Below are 13,469 nucleotides of genomic sequence, written 5' to 3' on the forward strand. Positions count from 1 at the left end.
CCCCCCATGACCCTAGCGAGGATTAAGCGGTGTATAGATAATGAATCAATAGATAAACATCTCCTGCTTCCCAAGCATTGTAATGACCTAAGAGTCAACTCTGGAAAGAGCAGTAATATTCCAACCTGCTGAGTGCAGCCCTGCCAAGCTGCCAGTGTTTAACATTTGAAAAAGACCTTTATTATGGAATTACCGATTGGCAGGAGCTGCTAGGGGAAGTCTGCATGTTCCCTTGTGTCTTTGTTGGTTTTCACTGTGTGTTCTGGCTTCGTCCCACAGTCCAAAGTCATGCACGGTGGGTAAATTAGTGATTCTAAATCGTCTGTGTGAGCATGCACGGTTGCCTTTTTCATCATGTTACCCCTGTGAAGGACTTGTGAGCTGTCCAGAGTGTATCCTGGCTCTTGCAAAAAATCAGCTGGGATAGATTCCAGCCTCCTGTGACGGATGGACGGACAGATGAGGGGTGGTGCTGCTCGCATGTGTTTTTAAAATATACCCCTTGCTCATGAACAAGTGTGTAATGTTCAAGCAATTAGCTGCACTTTCCTCCAGGGGCTTTTCTTGTTTAATGTTAGCTCCACCATTTCTCCTTCTCCCTTTCTCTCTAATCCATTCTTTCTCCATACTATTCGCCATGCACACTGACAGAAGGTTGTGTTGATGCGTACATGTAGACTTTATACGATCAGGCTACAAGCAGGGGAACAAGGGAAGTCTTCAGTAGTTTTACTATTTATCTACCCCCATTGTTCCCACCTTTATCTTCTCACCTTTTGAACTTGTCTTTTTTGTCCCTGATGTCGTCAGCCTCGTTGTGGTTGAAGAGTTCAGCGATCCGTGTTGCCAGGTTGCTATTGATACAGTTCATGTTGCAGGGAGTGGAAACAATGGCGCTCATGTGTTTGTGGCAGTACTGGATACACTCCTCCACCTGAACGTGGAGAAACACACAGAACTCTTTAAGACTTTCACATGAATGGTAAATGTCATTTCAATGATCTTGAATAAATAATATCCAAACACTACTTAATTCAATTGTAGCTCTTCTTGTACAGCTATAATAAGTAAAATAATAGTAAAAAAAAAAAAAATGTACTGCAAACTTTCTAACTAACACTTGGAGGCAAAAAAATAAATAAAAAAATCTACACTTTTCACATCCATGCAACACTAAGTTAACAAAGCTCTATCTACAGGCCTCTTGTTTTTCTTGGATTAGAAGAGATCCTAATTATCAGCTCGGAACAGTAAACACATTTGCAAGCTGCCAGCGCTTTTTTTGGGAAACTCCGCACATTTGATATAATTTCGGGAATATGTTGTTGATTTTTTTTTTTTACATTTGAAAATCAAAGGGCCTGAAGCACATCACCACACCTAGCGTCACATGTCACAACACTTACTAACGTATCCATCTTCAAGAACTCGGAGGAGATCAGGATTGAGATCACATTGCTGGGCTCTGTAACCGACAAACACCACATGACCAACCAAGCAAACCCCACAACCGACAAACAGCACAGAACACGCAGCCAGTGACCCACCAAACACACACCACGTTCAGTGACCCATAAATCAAGCGCCATCCACGGATTTACACAAACAGGTGGTGTAAGTGACAGCTCAGGCATGTGTAAAAATGTGATATCTATTATTGTTTTACTGTTTTTTTTTTTGTTTGTTTTTCCTGGGTTTTACCGAGCCGAGGTTTGTCCTTGTTCCCCTCTCCTGCAGAGTTCCTCCTGACGTAGTTCATGAGCCAGTCGAAGATCTGCACGTCACAGTGAACTGAGATGTCCACCTCCTCCCACCTCTGAGGGTCCACAGACAAATACTCAGCAAAGTAGCGCATTTCTTTGACCAGGAGATCTCTGGGACACGTGAAGTCCTGCTTCAGGTTCTTGGTCTCATCACACACGTGGATGACCATGTTGGGACTGCAGGAAAAAGTTCACATGTATTGTTTTTAAACAGCATTCCTCACATGCAGCTGCACTGTAGGTGAGAAGGATAAATACTAAAAAATACTTTGAATATGGGGTGGAGTATATTTTACAAATAGAGCAGAAGGATAAATAATTTTTAAAGAATCAATGAGCATTTTTCTTTGCTGGGTTCAGTGTTCTAAGAAACAGCACTCTGAAGACATCTTGCGACGTACTCTCGTGGTTTCTGAGGTTTGTCTTCTTCCTCTACCGAGACTCTTTTCTCTTTTTTCTCCACAGCACCACTCCTTCCTGAAGGCGTCGACTTGGAGCCTGCAGACACCAGCAGAAAAAGAGCAAACCTTGATATTTAACACCAGTGAATATCAGCACTACAGCTACAGCGCTGCTCTAATATATTAGATTCTTTCACTAGTTTTTGTTTTCTATGAGCCTGACAACATTTCTATTTACCAGGTCAGCTGTGCCTGAGCATAAGGCTTAGTCAACATGTTCAAATTAACTCTAAACACCTCATTTGATGCAAGCTTTTCTTAAAGAAACACTAAATGCATCTTATATTTATTAAAACTCCAGTGATTCCTTTGAGAAAACTAAGCTGTGAGCAGCCAACGAGTAAGATGACAACCAATTGCAGCTCATAGTTCTATTTGCACCAGCAAAACAAACTGAGTAAATAATAGGTTTGAAACTTTCATTATCCGTTTTATCTGATTTAATTATTAATTGATAATGTTTGAGTTGTTGCTTCAAAGTTATACTTTTTAAGAGAAATCAAACAGAGCCATTACTTTTATGTGGTTGGACTGTACCATTAGCACCCAGAGGAGTGACCGTTGGCCAGCCACAGACACAGGAGTGCAGTTACATTAAGAAGCCTATAAAGCAAATCTGACGATGCAATAAGTTACTGGCTGCACCGCAGACAGTCTATGGGCTGCATTTTAAAGTCAAACGTGAACAACTAACAATTAAACAGAGAGATAATAATCCATTTGTGAAGTAATCAAATAAAATCGATAATGAAAGTTTTTCATTGGACTCATTTTGATGGCACAAATTAAACAGAAATCTGCAAAGCATTACATGAAACTTTAACAGGGTTCAGAAAGGCCACACACAGGAGGAAACAGCTTAAAATCATGATCACATTAGGCAGAGTATGATGGGGTTAGAGTTGGTTAGTTATGTCTTCTTTAAGGCCTTTTATAAGCAATCTGATTTAAGACTTAAAATGATTAAACAACTAAAACAGATGTGTAAGTCATTAACAAAAAAAATATTTTAACAACCAGTTCTTGTGAGTTAAAGCAGCTGAACTGAAGACGGAGAATGGCACGAACAGACCTGTAACTTTGCTGCTGCTCTGGCTGCTTCCTCTCTCCACCACCTCGCCAGTGTCCAGCAGCGTGGACAAGCCGTCTGACGGGGAGGTGCTTCCTTCTGTCAGGGTGTTGCATTGGTTGTCCACGTGAGGGAACCCCCCCGTGCTCTTCAGCTCCTCAAATCGACGGGCGCACTAAGATCACATCAGTGCCACAGAGTTACTTCACATTAACACTTCAGGTCTAATGATACTAAACCATGGAGCGGCAGATGGACGGGATGGGACATGTGGAGAAGTGGGTGGATGGAAGCATTCATAGTTACCCAGCATTCCAGTTACCTCCTTGGGAGTGAAGCCTGGTACCAGCTTGGCCACATTGTCCCAGTTTATGGGCTGAGGCACTCCCCACAGAGAGCCCAGCACCATGTCCAAAACTAGGACGTTGTTGTCATACGGAAAGTTGTTGTTGTCCGAGCAGAAGCGACTCATCTCTACACAGACGGAGAAACAAAACGTGCAGCAAGTCAGCAACACAAGTCCTGTTTGATCATCCTCTCAGAAATGTTTGGTCAGTCTACAGAAAGTTTATTGGCAACCTGAACTGCAACAAACAATTATTCCAATTGTTGATTAATTTGTCAAATATGTTCTTGACTAATCAAGTAGTTGTTTAGTCTTCTATCACAAATGTGAAAAATGTAGATCAGTGTTTTCCAAAGCCCAACATGGCGTCCTCAAATGTTGTCCACAACCCAAAGATGTTCAGTTTGCTGTCACAGAGGAAGATGGAAATTTAGAATTTGAGTTTTGACTACTTTATCTTAAAAAAATAAAAATAAAAAAAAATATGAAAAAAAAAACTACACAAATGAAGCATTTATCAACATAGCTGCTGATTAATTTTGTCATTGAAAACTGAATGAATGATGGATTAATTACTTCAGCCCTGGCGGCAAATCCAAAAAATTGTAATAAATATAAAGAATTAAAAATAAACAAATAAATAAAACTTCTTAAATGTGAGGCTTTAATGCTTTTCTTTGTCTTTTGATAATAAATTGAACATTTTCTGGTTTTGGCCTGTAGGTCTGATAAATGCAGTGTGTTCATGACATTGTAAGGAACTATTTTCCCTGATTTACAGCATAGATGGCACACTGATGGAGAAAATAATTGCCACCTTATTCAAACGTGACTAGCAGTAGCAGCCTTTTTATTTTAAAAACACTTAAACTCACTTGTGCAAGTTTCCATTAAGTTTAACCTGCTTTTCATAGGCTATCTTTCAAACTGCAAACTCATAATTTTCGCATGCATCGCGAATAGTCTAGCCAAATTTACAAATGTATTTAAAATCAATTTTGCAGATTTTTCTCTGGACATTGTTTGGCATCATTTAAAGTTACTACGGTTTTCTACCACCACACACATCACAGGGCAGCACATCCTAAAGGCTGAGCAGAGCTTTTAGCTACCATAATGGTAGCTGACAGACGAAGAAGAGGTCGAGGTTTTACACAGAAACAATTACTGATACACGTATTTAACAGAGATGTATGGGCTACAATCGAGACTGTGAGTAGTGATGCAGGCCGAGTCCCTGTCCTCCTCCTGCTGCATCAACACCACCAGCTTTTAGGTCAAATTAAACCAGCTGTTTCTTTTCCACACATATTCAAAGAGCAAGAGGAATACATACTTATCCCGTGTAAAAGAAATCCCTCACCGTCGTCTCGTACAGTAAACTAATCTGGTGAATATTTTATGTCATCGTGTATGGATGATGCTGATGCTGCGGTCCTCTCCTGCCGGCTAGCTGCATCCTCTGCTAATGCTAGCTAACTTTGCGGGACGGGACAGGATCTGCTGCCTTCAGGTACTCCGCGTAAACTCCTAATACGCAGCCTCACGCCACACGTTACGACTTCCAGTAATGTGACCAGTCGCATATTATCACTCAAGTCCTGTTGGATGCTGTTGTGTCCTTCAGTTTGGGTGATTTAAACCTGAACGTCTGGATATCCACAAGACATTGTCAACTTTACTACTCGAGTCGTTTGAGGAAAGTAGTAGTAGCAGCACGGCGTATAATCTCTCAAAACATCTGAACACGTACAATGAGTTAAACAATTTTCTGCGAAAATAAATTACAAGATCTAGAAGGAGCGTTCAGGCTAAACTCCACTAGTAAATTCAATATTTCCTACAGTCGTTGAATGCAGCATTAGCTTTATTTAGCTAGTATAACTGCTAGCTTAAGTAGCTCCTTAGCTTTGACGTTGGTGTATTCTTAAGCCCAGTAACACGGTGGCATAGACTGTTCCCGGGAGAAATACTATCGACTGGTCACGCTGTCAACATATGAACGAAGCGGCCATGTCCTAAAATACTTCAGACGAATAAAAGCCTTTCGGTTTCGTCAGTATCTGCAGCGCTGACTCGTCCCAGTTGTCGCACTGCAGCAGGTTAGGCGTCCTGTTGCTCAGTGACGGCGGCCGTAAATGCACCGTTTCTGTCATAAATCATCCTTACGTTTTTCAAGCAACAGGACAAAGTTACATTAATAACACAACAGCTCTCTCTGTCTCCACATACAGCCAATAGTGGATCCTGTTCAGAGGGCTACACACATATTCATTCTCTATTTTTCCTGGCAGATTTATTTATTTCATTACTCCATGGCCATTGTTCCATACAGCTGCATTTAACAGAGAAACCACCTGTTACAGCCACAACCAGAAAATGTGTCCACTGACTTTGCAGCAGTTCAAAGATATGTCATTGAAAAGTGTATAGACCAAAATACATCTGTTCTCTATATGTAAATGAAGATCGTTTGCTTGTGTTTAATAAATTAAAGTGTGTATGATTTAGGTTCAGCTGTGGATTTAGATCAAGCTCTTGTACAGACTCTGAAGACTGCAGTGATGAAATCTACTTTGAGGAACTCAGGAAACAAGTGGTGCAAACTGCTGAACAATACAAGACTGCAGCCAAAAGAGAGAAACTAAATGCTGGCTGAGCACAGTGTGATGAGTCGACTGGCAGAGTGTCCAGAGCAGAACAAGGACACAGTGTTTTACATTTACATATCCTATGAGCTTAATCAATAATTCAGAGAGCATACCTTTCGCAACCATTCCAAATTTAATCAGTTGTGGGTTACATTTAAAAAGCTTACACTGTACATGAGCTACATGGCAGTCCTACCTGCATATGCATATTATTGAAAAATGGGTGATCAAAAAAAAAAGACAATGGAGCCTTAAGAAAAACAAAACAAATAAAAAAAAACTACACAAAGAAACAAACAAAAACAGAACATTGTGCCACCCTAGCGTGAGTAATGTTCTCAGCCTGGTCATCCCTATACAGATTGTGACTCTGACACTCTGTTACAGTTCTGCTATGTGAAAACCCTGATAAAGTCTGTAGGATCCAGCTTCCAACCCATTTTAACTCAATAATGATACTGTGTAACACAATGGACAAAATAAGATTTTTAGAAATATTTATTTTCAAAATAATTATATATATATTTACAAAATTACATGATGTGACTAAGAAACGGTTCAAAATGTGCAAAATTAGCCGCTTCTTATTCTGGATTAATCTTGTTTGCTTCCCACAGAAGACAACACAGAAGGGCAGCCTTTAGGCGAGAGAGAGAGCCAAAACCGTACACCAGGTTACATTATCACATTATCAAACAACATACCTTGGCTTTGTTCTTACACTGTCTGTATACAGATGATGTACCAGTGCATCCCATTAATGGAAACCTATTAAGAGAAGACACAAAACTTTCTTGTACAAGCTTTGACTAAACAAATTTAAATCTCATAATGTCAGACATAAACAGTGAACCTGTGTACGCAAACCATTTTAACCAGTCACCTTATCACAAGGTCTAAATTGCATTAAATGAGCTGAATCAATAACTACTTTAACCAATTGTTGATGAAGTTCAGACCGTTACCCTCCAAACAAAGATTGCAAAGCAGTACTGACTAAGCCAACCAATGTTATGACTGAAAAGCTCTGCATACACGCACACACATCACAGGTCCGTCTTGTCGGGGATGTTCAGCACTGTGCTGGAGGGCATGCTGGAGCTGGATGTTCCCAGGCCGAAGGAAGCTGGCGTTTCTCTGTACACGGTCTCCAGCAGCTCCTCTGAGGAAGCTGAGGCGGAGGCTGAAGCGAGGCCTGGGGTAAAGCCTTGGGCTGGAACCGACTGTGGCTGTGCGGCTAAGGCAGTTTGGGAGGCCTGTGCGGTCTCTTCCTGGACCTGAGCGAGCCTCTCCATCTCTACATGCTTGCGGCCTCTTCTCTTGCCGAGGACCTTGACATAGTTGGCTGGGACAAGCCCTGTGGTCTGACTGTCCAGGCTGGCCAGCAGCCAGCCACGCAGCCTGGGCTGTTGGTCTGAACACAGGGAGGAATAAAAGGTCATGATCTGAGTTTGTCAAGTTCATAACCACCTCACAGAAAACCCCCAACAGAAACACTGATACTGTTGCAAGGCATTGCTTTCCATTATTGACAACAAATGTAATGATGAATTTTTCACAGAGTAGACTGAGTAAAAGGCTAGAAAAGTCAGTTTGACATCTTTGCAACAAAAACAGTGATGAAGAAGTTCTAAGTATGTACCTGTAAAAATTAAAACATTTTACAGAAATGAGCAAAATACAGCTCTCGTTTTTACCACCGATGTGTTTATTGGTTTGTATGAAGTGCAATCAATTTAGAGACTGTGCTTATATAAAACAAAAAAAACTACTCAATTTAAATTTGGCTGCTATCCCCTTCGATGTAGTCTTCTTGTGCAGGGATGCATTGCTCCCTGTGCTCCTGGCATGTTTGAAACACTCAACTAAAGTTTGCAAGTGTCCCATTCTGTTCTGTAGGTGCATCATGCGGCATCTCTGATGCTGAATCTCCTCAGTTGTCTCAAAAAGCCAACCCTTCAACTTGGAATTCATTTTGGGGAGGAGGAAGAAGTTGCAGGGAGACAAATCTGGCAAGACGGGTGAGTGGCAAGCAATGACGTGAATTTTCAAGTTCCTTTGCACCAAATTTTCAACCTTATGCGCTTCAGGCTGTTAATATCACAGTTGGGTCAGCTTCACACAGAAATTGATGTTTGCTCTCTGTGCAAGTTTGACATCCACAGTGAAATTTAATGAAATTAAAAATGTGCATCAGCGCTCCAAATGCGCCAGGAGCACTGGTACCGGTGTACGACTGTACAAGACTATGTTTAAGATCGCGATGGCAGTCCACTAAAATTCAGGTATGATTTAGGAATAAAACCACCTGATTGCACTTCATACTAACCATGCACTTTTAAATCATTTTCATTAAGACTGAGTTTCTACAACACAAACACAGAAAAGCTGTATGAAAAGCAACAAATAAACAAAAAAAAAATCTTAAATGAAAGACATCCCCAAAACAATAATTTTTAAAAGTACATTCTGTAACAATGTTATTGATTAACTCCCAACTCAAACACATTTTTCCACAGTTGTCATTGATACAGTGTGTTTATCACATTATTGGCTGTTATTTGTTGTACCACAGTAGCATGAAATCCACCAGAATACCTCAGACTAGTAATTGGAGGATTTGGATAAAAATCACTGTATATATTTAGTATGGTTAAAAAAAAAAAAAAAAAAAAAACTGCCGAGAAACCAACTCAGGTGACACAAAATGCAAAACATAAGAACAGAAAATGATTTCCAGCACTCACTAATGAGCTCTCACCTTTAGGAGCGAGGTTGAGCATGTCTCCAGCCCGAACAGAAATCTCCTCCTCAGACGCAGCTGAGAAGTCGTACTCTGCTCTGGCCACTACGTGGTCGTCCTCCCCGCTGGCCCAGTTCGTGGCTAAACACAGCACAACAAAACACTTTTACTTACTGCAGTTGGGAGTTTAAGGCAGACCACAGTTAAGACATTAATCTACATCTCTCTAACAGAACATCTTTTCTGTGACGTTTGGTGGAATATTTTCATTTGGTTTAAAGCAAACACAAAAAACATCAGCAAGAACAAACTTGCTTGTCTCAAGTACTGCTGATGTCAGGAACGAAGCAGTCTAACTGACACTATATGGATAAGTGCTTCTCAGCTGTTTGCTGCTGAGTCATTCCAAGTAACTGTCAAAGCCAGCAGTCTTTGTGGTAGGCTAGAAAAACAGCTGCACAGCGTGGGGCCTTGGTGATGAGGGCTGCTGGTCTAAGGTGCATAGGAGCCCCAATAAAGGCCCACTACAGGTGTGAGTTTAAAGAGAGACAGATCTAGGGACAGTTCTTGGTCCAACATGTGTGTGTACACGCGTAAATATATGAATGTGTGAATGTTCACAGTTCCATGTGCAAGTACCAAATGTTAAATACAAGCCTTACCGCTTTCTTCAGAATCAGAGCTGGAGCTCAGCAGTTTCCAGATGAGGTAGGGTCCACCCAGGACAACAGCAAAGAACAGAAAGATTGGCCAGGACTTCACCCTCTGGTCCTCCACCCCTTCTCCATACCCTGTAGATGAGGTTGTAGCCAGGGCTTCACTCGTGCTGTCGGCCCACAGGTCTTCAACGTCTGAGCCCCGCCCCAGGAGCCTCCGCAGCCGTCGGTACAGGTAGCGCAATGTGCGCACCAGAGCGAATGCTGACAAAACTCGAGTGAGATGTGCACGCAGCCGTGTCAAATGGTTGGCTACATCCAGCACAGCACGGAAACTGTTATACACTGCTGAAAATGTGGCGTCAAGCATCATGCTAACTGAGGCAAAGGCTTGGACGATGCTCTCAATGGACTGGAAGGCACCACGGCTGCTCTCCTCCGCGTGCTGCACAAACCGGCTGGGGGCGACAGGGTCTTCTGTGTGGGACAAGCGGCTGTACCCTCCCAAGCCGTAGCCACCACCGTAGCCACCGCCGTAGCCACCACTATAGCCACCACCGTAGCTGTAGGGGCTGTAGCCGCTGTACATGGAGCTCCCATAGGGGCTGTAAGATGAAGTGAAAGAGCTGTAGGATGGACGGTAGGACTGCTGGACGGGGCGAGGGGGCACTGGTGGAGCCATTCTGGTCAGGACAGGAGGACCAGCAGAGGACGAGGGGCCTGATGCAGGTCCAAAGTCTGTCGACCTGTGTGGTGAGAAAGTCGATATACATCTGTGGTGATTTTATGGGTAGTTTATTAAAGAGGAGAGAACCAGTGAGATATTCTTTAGCTGAGAATGTTAAACTAAACCTAACTAAACTCAATACCAGGAGATTGAAAATGATCCTTCAAGTTTTGCAAACATTACAGTTTTCAAATGTGGTATCAACACACGACAAAACTCTTGACAATTGGTCCTGACCACATTTCCCACAATAAAACCAACAACATTTTAGAAGGAAATATTGTACTTTCTACCCACCACAAGTGATGGCGGTGCGCATGGACGCAGACCCTTCAGGGTGAACGTTTAGCGTCTATCCCAGACGTGCATTCAGCAAAACTTACCAAATTAATGATCCTGAAGAAACGTTCTCTCATCTTGCCTGTACTACTGTGTATGAACAGCAAAATGACAAAAAACCTGATTTGATTGATCTGTCAGCTTTAGTTACTTTAAAGAAAACAAATTCACACTATTGATAAAGTACCAAGCTTTAAAATACAACACATTACAGTCGATTGCACCAGTTATTTCTAACCTTTGTGGCTTTTTACAACATATAGTTTGGCTCACACCTAAGACTGATAACAGCTCCACCAAACAGTGAGCTTTCCTTCAAAAGAAAAAAACAAATCTCAGATTGTTTTATTTCAATAAATGTTCAAATTGGGGCTAAACAACCAATCCATTTCACATTAAAATTAGTGAAATGCAAAGACTTAGAACATGTGTAAAGCATTTGATGGAGAGTTTCAACTTTCATGTGACAGTTGGTTTTACAAATTCTTACTTGTCTTACTTGTCTGGCAGGATGTCTCACGTGACTACTGCACTATTTTATTGTTGATTGCACATATCCATTTGTACATATACACCATGCCATATATACATGTAAATACCATAGTTTATATATATATATATGCACTTTATACTCTGCACTATTGCACTTCTGGTTGGACGCTAACTACATTTCGTTGCTTTGTACTTGCACACGTGTAATGACAATAAAGCTGAATTTAATCTAACATTACTCCACCACATTTTAATCCATTACATCTATCATTTTAAACTAAAGCTAAATTAAAAAATCACAATAAGGTTTTTTCCCCCTAAACCTTTTAGCCGTATTTAAAAATATCCAGTAGCTCATCTAAAAAACAAAAATATAAAAACTGAAAACAGACCTGTGAATCTTCTTTCCCCCCCTTTCCCATTAATCATGTAACAAGCCCTCAGGTTTATCTGCTGTGCCTGAATATAAAACTGTAGAAAGTATTTCAGACATGCAGCAGCTACAACAGCAACATGCTGCTGATACACTGGTGCTTCAATGTTAATATTCAGATCATTTATAATGGTGTGATCATACCAGGACTTCTGCCTTTCATACGGTTTTGTGCAAACACTTTTGTACTTCTTCTTAAGTAGGATTTTGAAGCAGGACTCTTGCATGCAATGAAGTATTACTACACTGTGTTCGTACTTTAACTTCAACTACTTTAAGTACGTAAAAACATTTAACATTGTTGCATTTTTTAAATTATTATTAAGGCTCTGTGTGGTATTTAAATTCATCAGTTAGCATTGCAACAAAAAACTGACAATTTATGAAGGGAGTCTGGCGATAAACAACAAGCACACGGGGGCACATGACGGGGCCTTACTAGACCTAGCTAACTAGTTAGCCGTTTGACTAGCATTAATGAATTACTTAATAAACAGATTAACTTTGTTAAAATGGCTGCCGTTGCCACATTATTCTGACACATACAAATGCAACTGATGAACTGGCAACATTATATATGTCACGACTTTCTGTCACTGTGTGGATAACGGCCCGTGCTTGTGATATAACTTTAGCATTAGCTAGCTAGCAACAACAACCGTGCGCGATCCGTAGCAGTCAACACAAGACAAGTGTTAGGACGAGGACTGCGCTAATGCTACTGTACCTGTAGTTTATAGGTGCACTCATGGCTCCTGGAATCCGCCTTTCCCACGGCTTTGGCGGAGGTTGTGGATCCATCGCAAAAATATTAGTCCACAAATAGAACTAGAGCGGAGCCTGTCCGGACCCTGTCCTCCGACTGCCTCTCCTGCTGCCTTCAGGGCTCCTCGTAATTCCCCAGTTCAGAAACTTAACTCGGGTGCCTGTGTGGATTTATTTTCTCTATAAGGACGGAGAGAGATGGAGATGGAGATGACTTATAATACTAAAATTGGATCTGTGTAGTATATGTGACTTGCTCTAGTGTTATTGCACAACTGCTGCGACACTATGACAGTAAACAGACATACCAGAACGGGCCGACGGATCCTAAACGCACCACCAATGTTTTCTGCATTACAGAGGGTTCAGCAGGGCATTTCAAAGACCCTTATTTGTTTACGACAGCGCCACCTACCGACTTGGATGATCGCTATAGGTGAGCAATTAATGGGTTTATTCCACTCAATAGGCAAGTTTTCTTTCTCTTTTTTTAATTTTATTTTTAGATAAATAGGGCAAAGAATCCAAATATGGAACTGTATGCTACCATATTACCAATCCTAGTGTTTGGGGATATGTGTAGTGAATGTGGGACCTATGGATACTTCGAAATCCAACATCTAAGCTCACCGAGAAACAACTTTTCACTTTGTAAACACAAACTGCTATCACAAGTAGAGGCTGACGAGGTACAATAAAGATACTACGGCAAGTAGGGGTCTGGACAACAGGTGAGGAGGAGACGTCATCATCATCATCATCATCTTCCACACACTCTGAGGTTGGGTTCCAAGCCCCAACAACCACAAGCCCGTATATTCTTAATACAAGGGCAGCTGACCCAAGATTGAAGATCACAACTAAGCTAAATACCTGTAATTTCCGCTTAACAAGGTGGAAAAAGCACTTTTGGAAAGTTTTCTAGAAGATGTGAATGCAGCTCTACGTACTGTCCCTACTGTAGCCAACACTGAGACCAATAGGGTGATAAACGCAACAGTAATCCCAGAGATGTTTGGCTACA

General features: G+C 41.4%; 2 protein-coding genes across 5 annotated transcripts in view; both read right to left on the reverse strand.

Annotated features, from left to right (window-relative positions):
* sanbr (SANT and BTB domain regulator of CSR) overlaps positions 1–5,738 on the reverse strand; it is a 16,538-nt gene extending 10,800 nt beyond the window's left edge. For 2 of the 4 annotated variants that reach the window (XM_008276513.1, XM_008276510.1), the window contains exons 1-7: positions 4,976–5,738; positions 3,616–3,767; positions 3,297–3,468; positions 2,165–2,261; positions 1,702–1,940; positions 1,407–1,465; positions 774–934 (exon numbers count right to left, since the gene is read on the reverse strand). In XM_008276513.1, coding sequence (XP_008274735.1) covers positions 774–934; positions 1,407–1,465; positions 1,702–1,940; positions 2,165–2,261; positions 3,297–3,468; positions 3,616–3,765 — 878 coding nt within the window. In that variant the 5' untranslated portion in view covers positions 3,766–3,767; positions 4,976–5,738. Of the gene's footprint in view, positions 1–773; positions 935–1,406; positions 1,466–1,701; positions 1,941–2,164; positions 2,262–3,296; positions 3,469–3,615; positions 4,055–4,975 lie in introns of those variants that run through there. The other 2 variants (XM_008276512.1, XM_008276511.1) reach the window with 2 other exon arrangements.
* A 664-nt stretch (positions 5,739–6,402) lies between these two features.
* On the reverse strand, positions 6,403–12,549 carry pex13 (peroxisomal biogenesis factor 13). The gene is made up of 4 exons (XM_008276514.1): positions 12,408–12,549; positions 9,696–10,435; positions 9,052–9,174; positions 6,403–7,704 (listed from the first exon to the last, which is right to left on the reverse strand). The coding sequence occupies exons 1-4, from the start codon at positions 12,479–12,481 to the stop codon at positions 7,337–7,339; spliced, it is 1,305 nt and encodes a 434-aa protein (XP_008274736.1). The 5' UTR covers positions 12,482–12,549; the 3' UTR covers positions 6,403–7,336.
* Positions 12,550–13,469: the final 920 nt, after the last annotated feature.

Source organism: Stegastes partitus, unplaced genomic scaffold (assembly GCF_000690725.1).
Source record: "Stegastes partitus isolate 25-593 unplaced genomic scaffold, Stegastes_partitus-1.0.2 Scaffold75, whole genome shotgun sequence".
In the NCBI taxonomy this organism is placed as follows: domain Eukaryota; kingdom Metazoa; phylum Chordata; class Actinopteri; family Pomacentridae; genus Stegastes; species Stegastes partitus.

Coding starts and splice junctions, on each gene's coding strand:
- pex13 (XM_008276514.1), bottom strand. CDS start 12,481: ATGGATCCACAACCTCCGCCAAAGCCGTGGGAAAGGCGGATTCCAGGA. Junction 9,175..9,695: donor CTCTGATTCTGAAGAAAGCG/GTAAGGCTTGTA, acceptor TGCTGTGTTTAG/CCACGAACTGGGCCAGCGGG. Junction 7,705..9,051: donor GCTCAACCTCGCTCCTAAAG/GTGAGAGCTCAT, acceptor CCCTGTGTTCAG/ACCAACAGCCCAGGCTGCGT.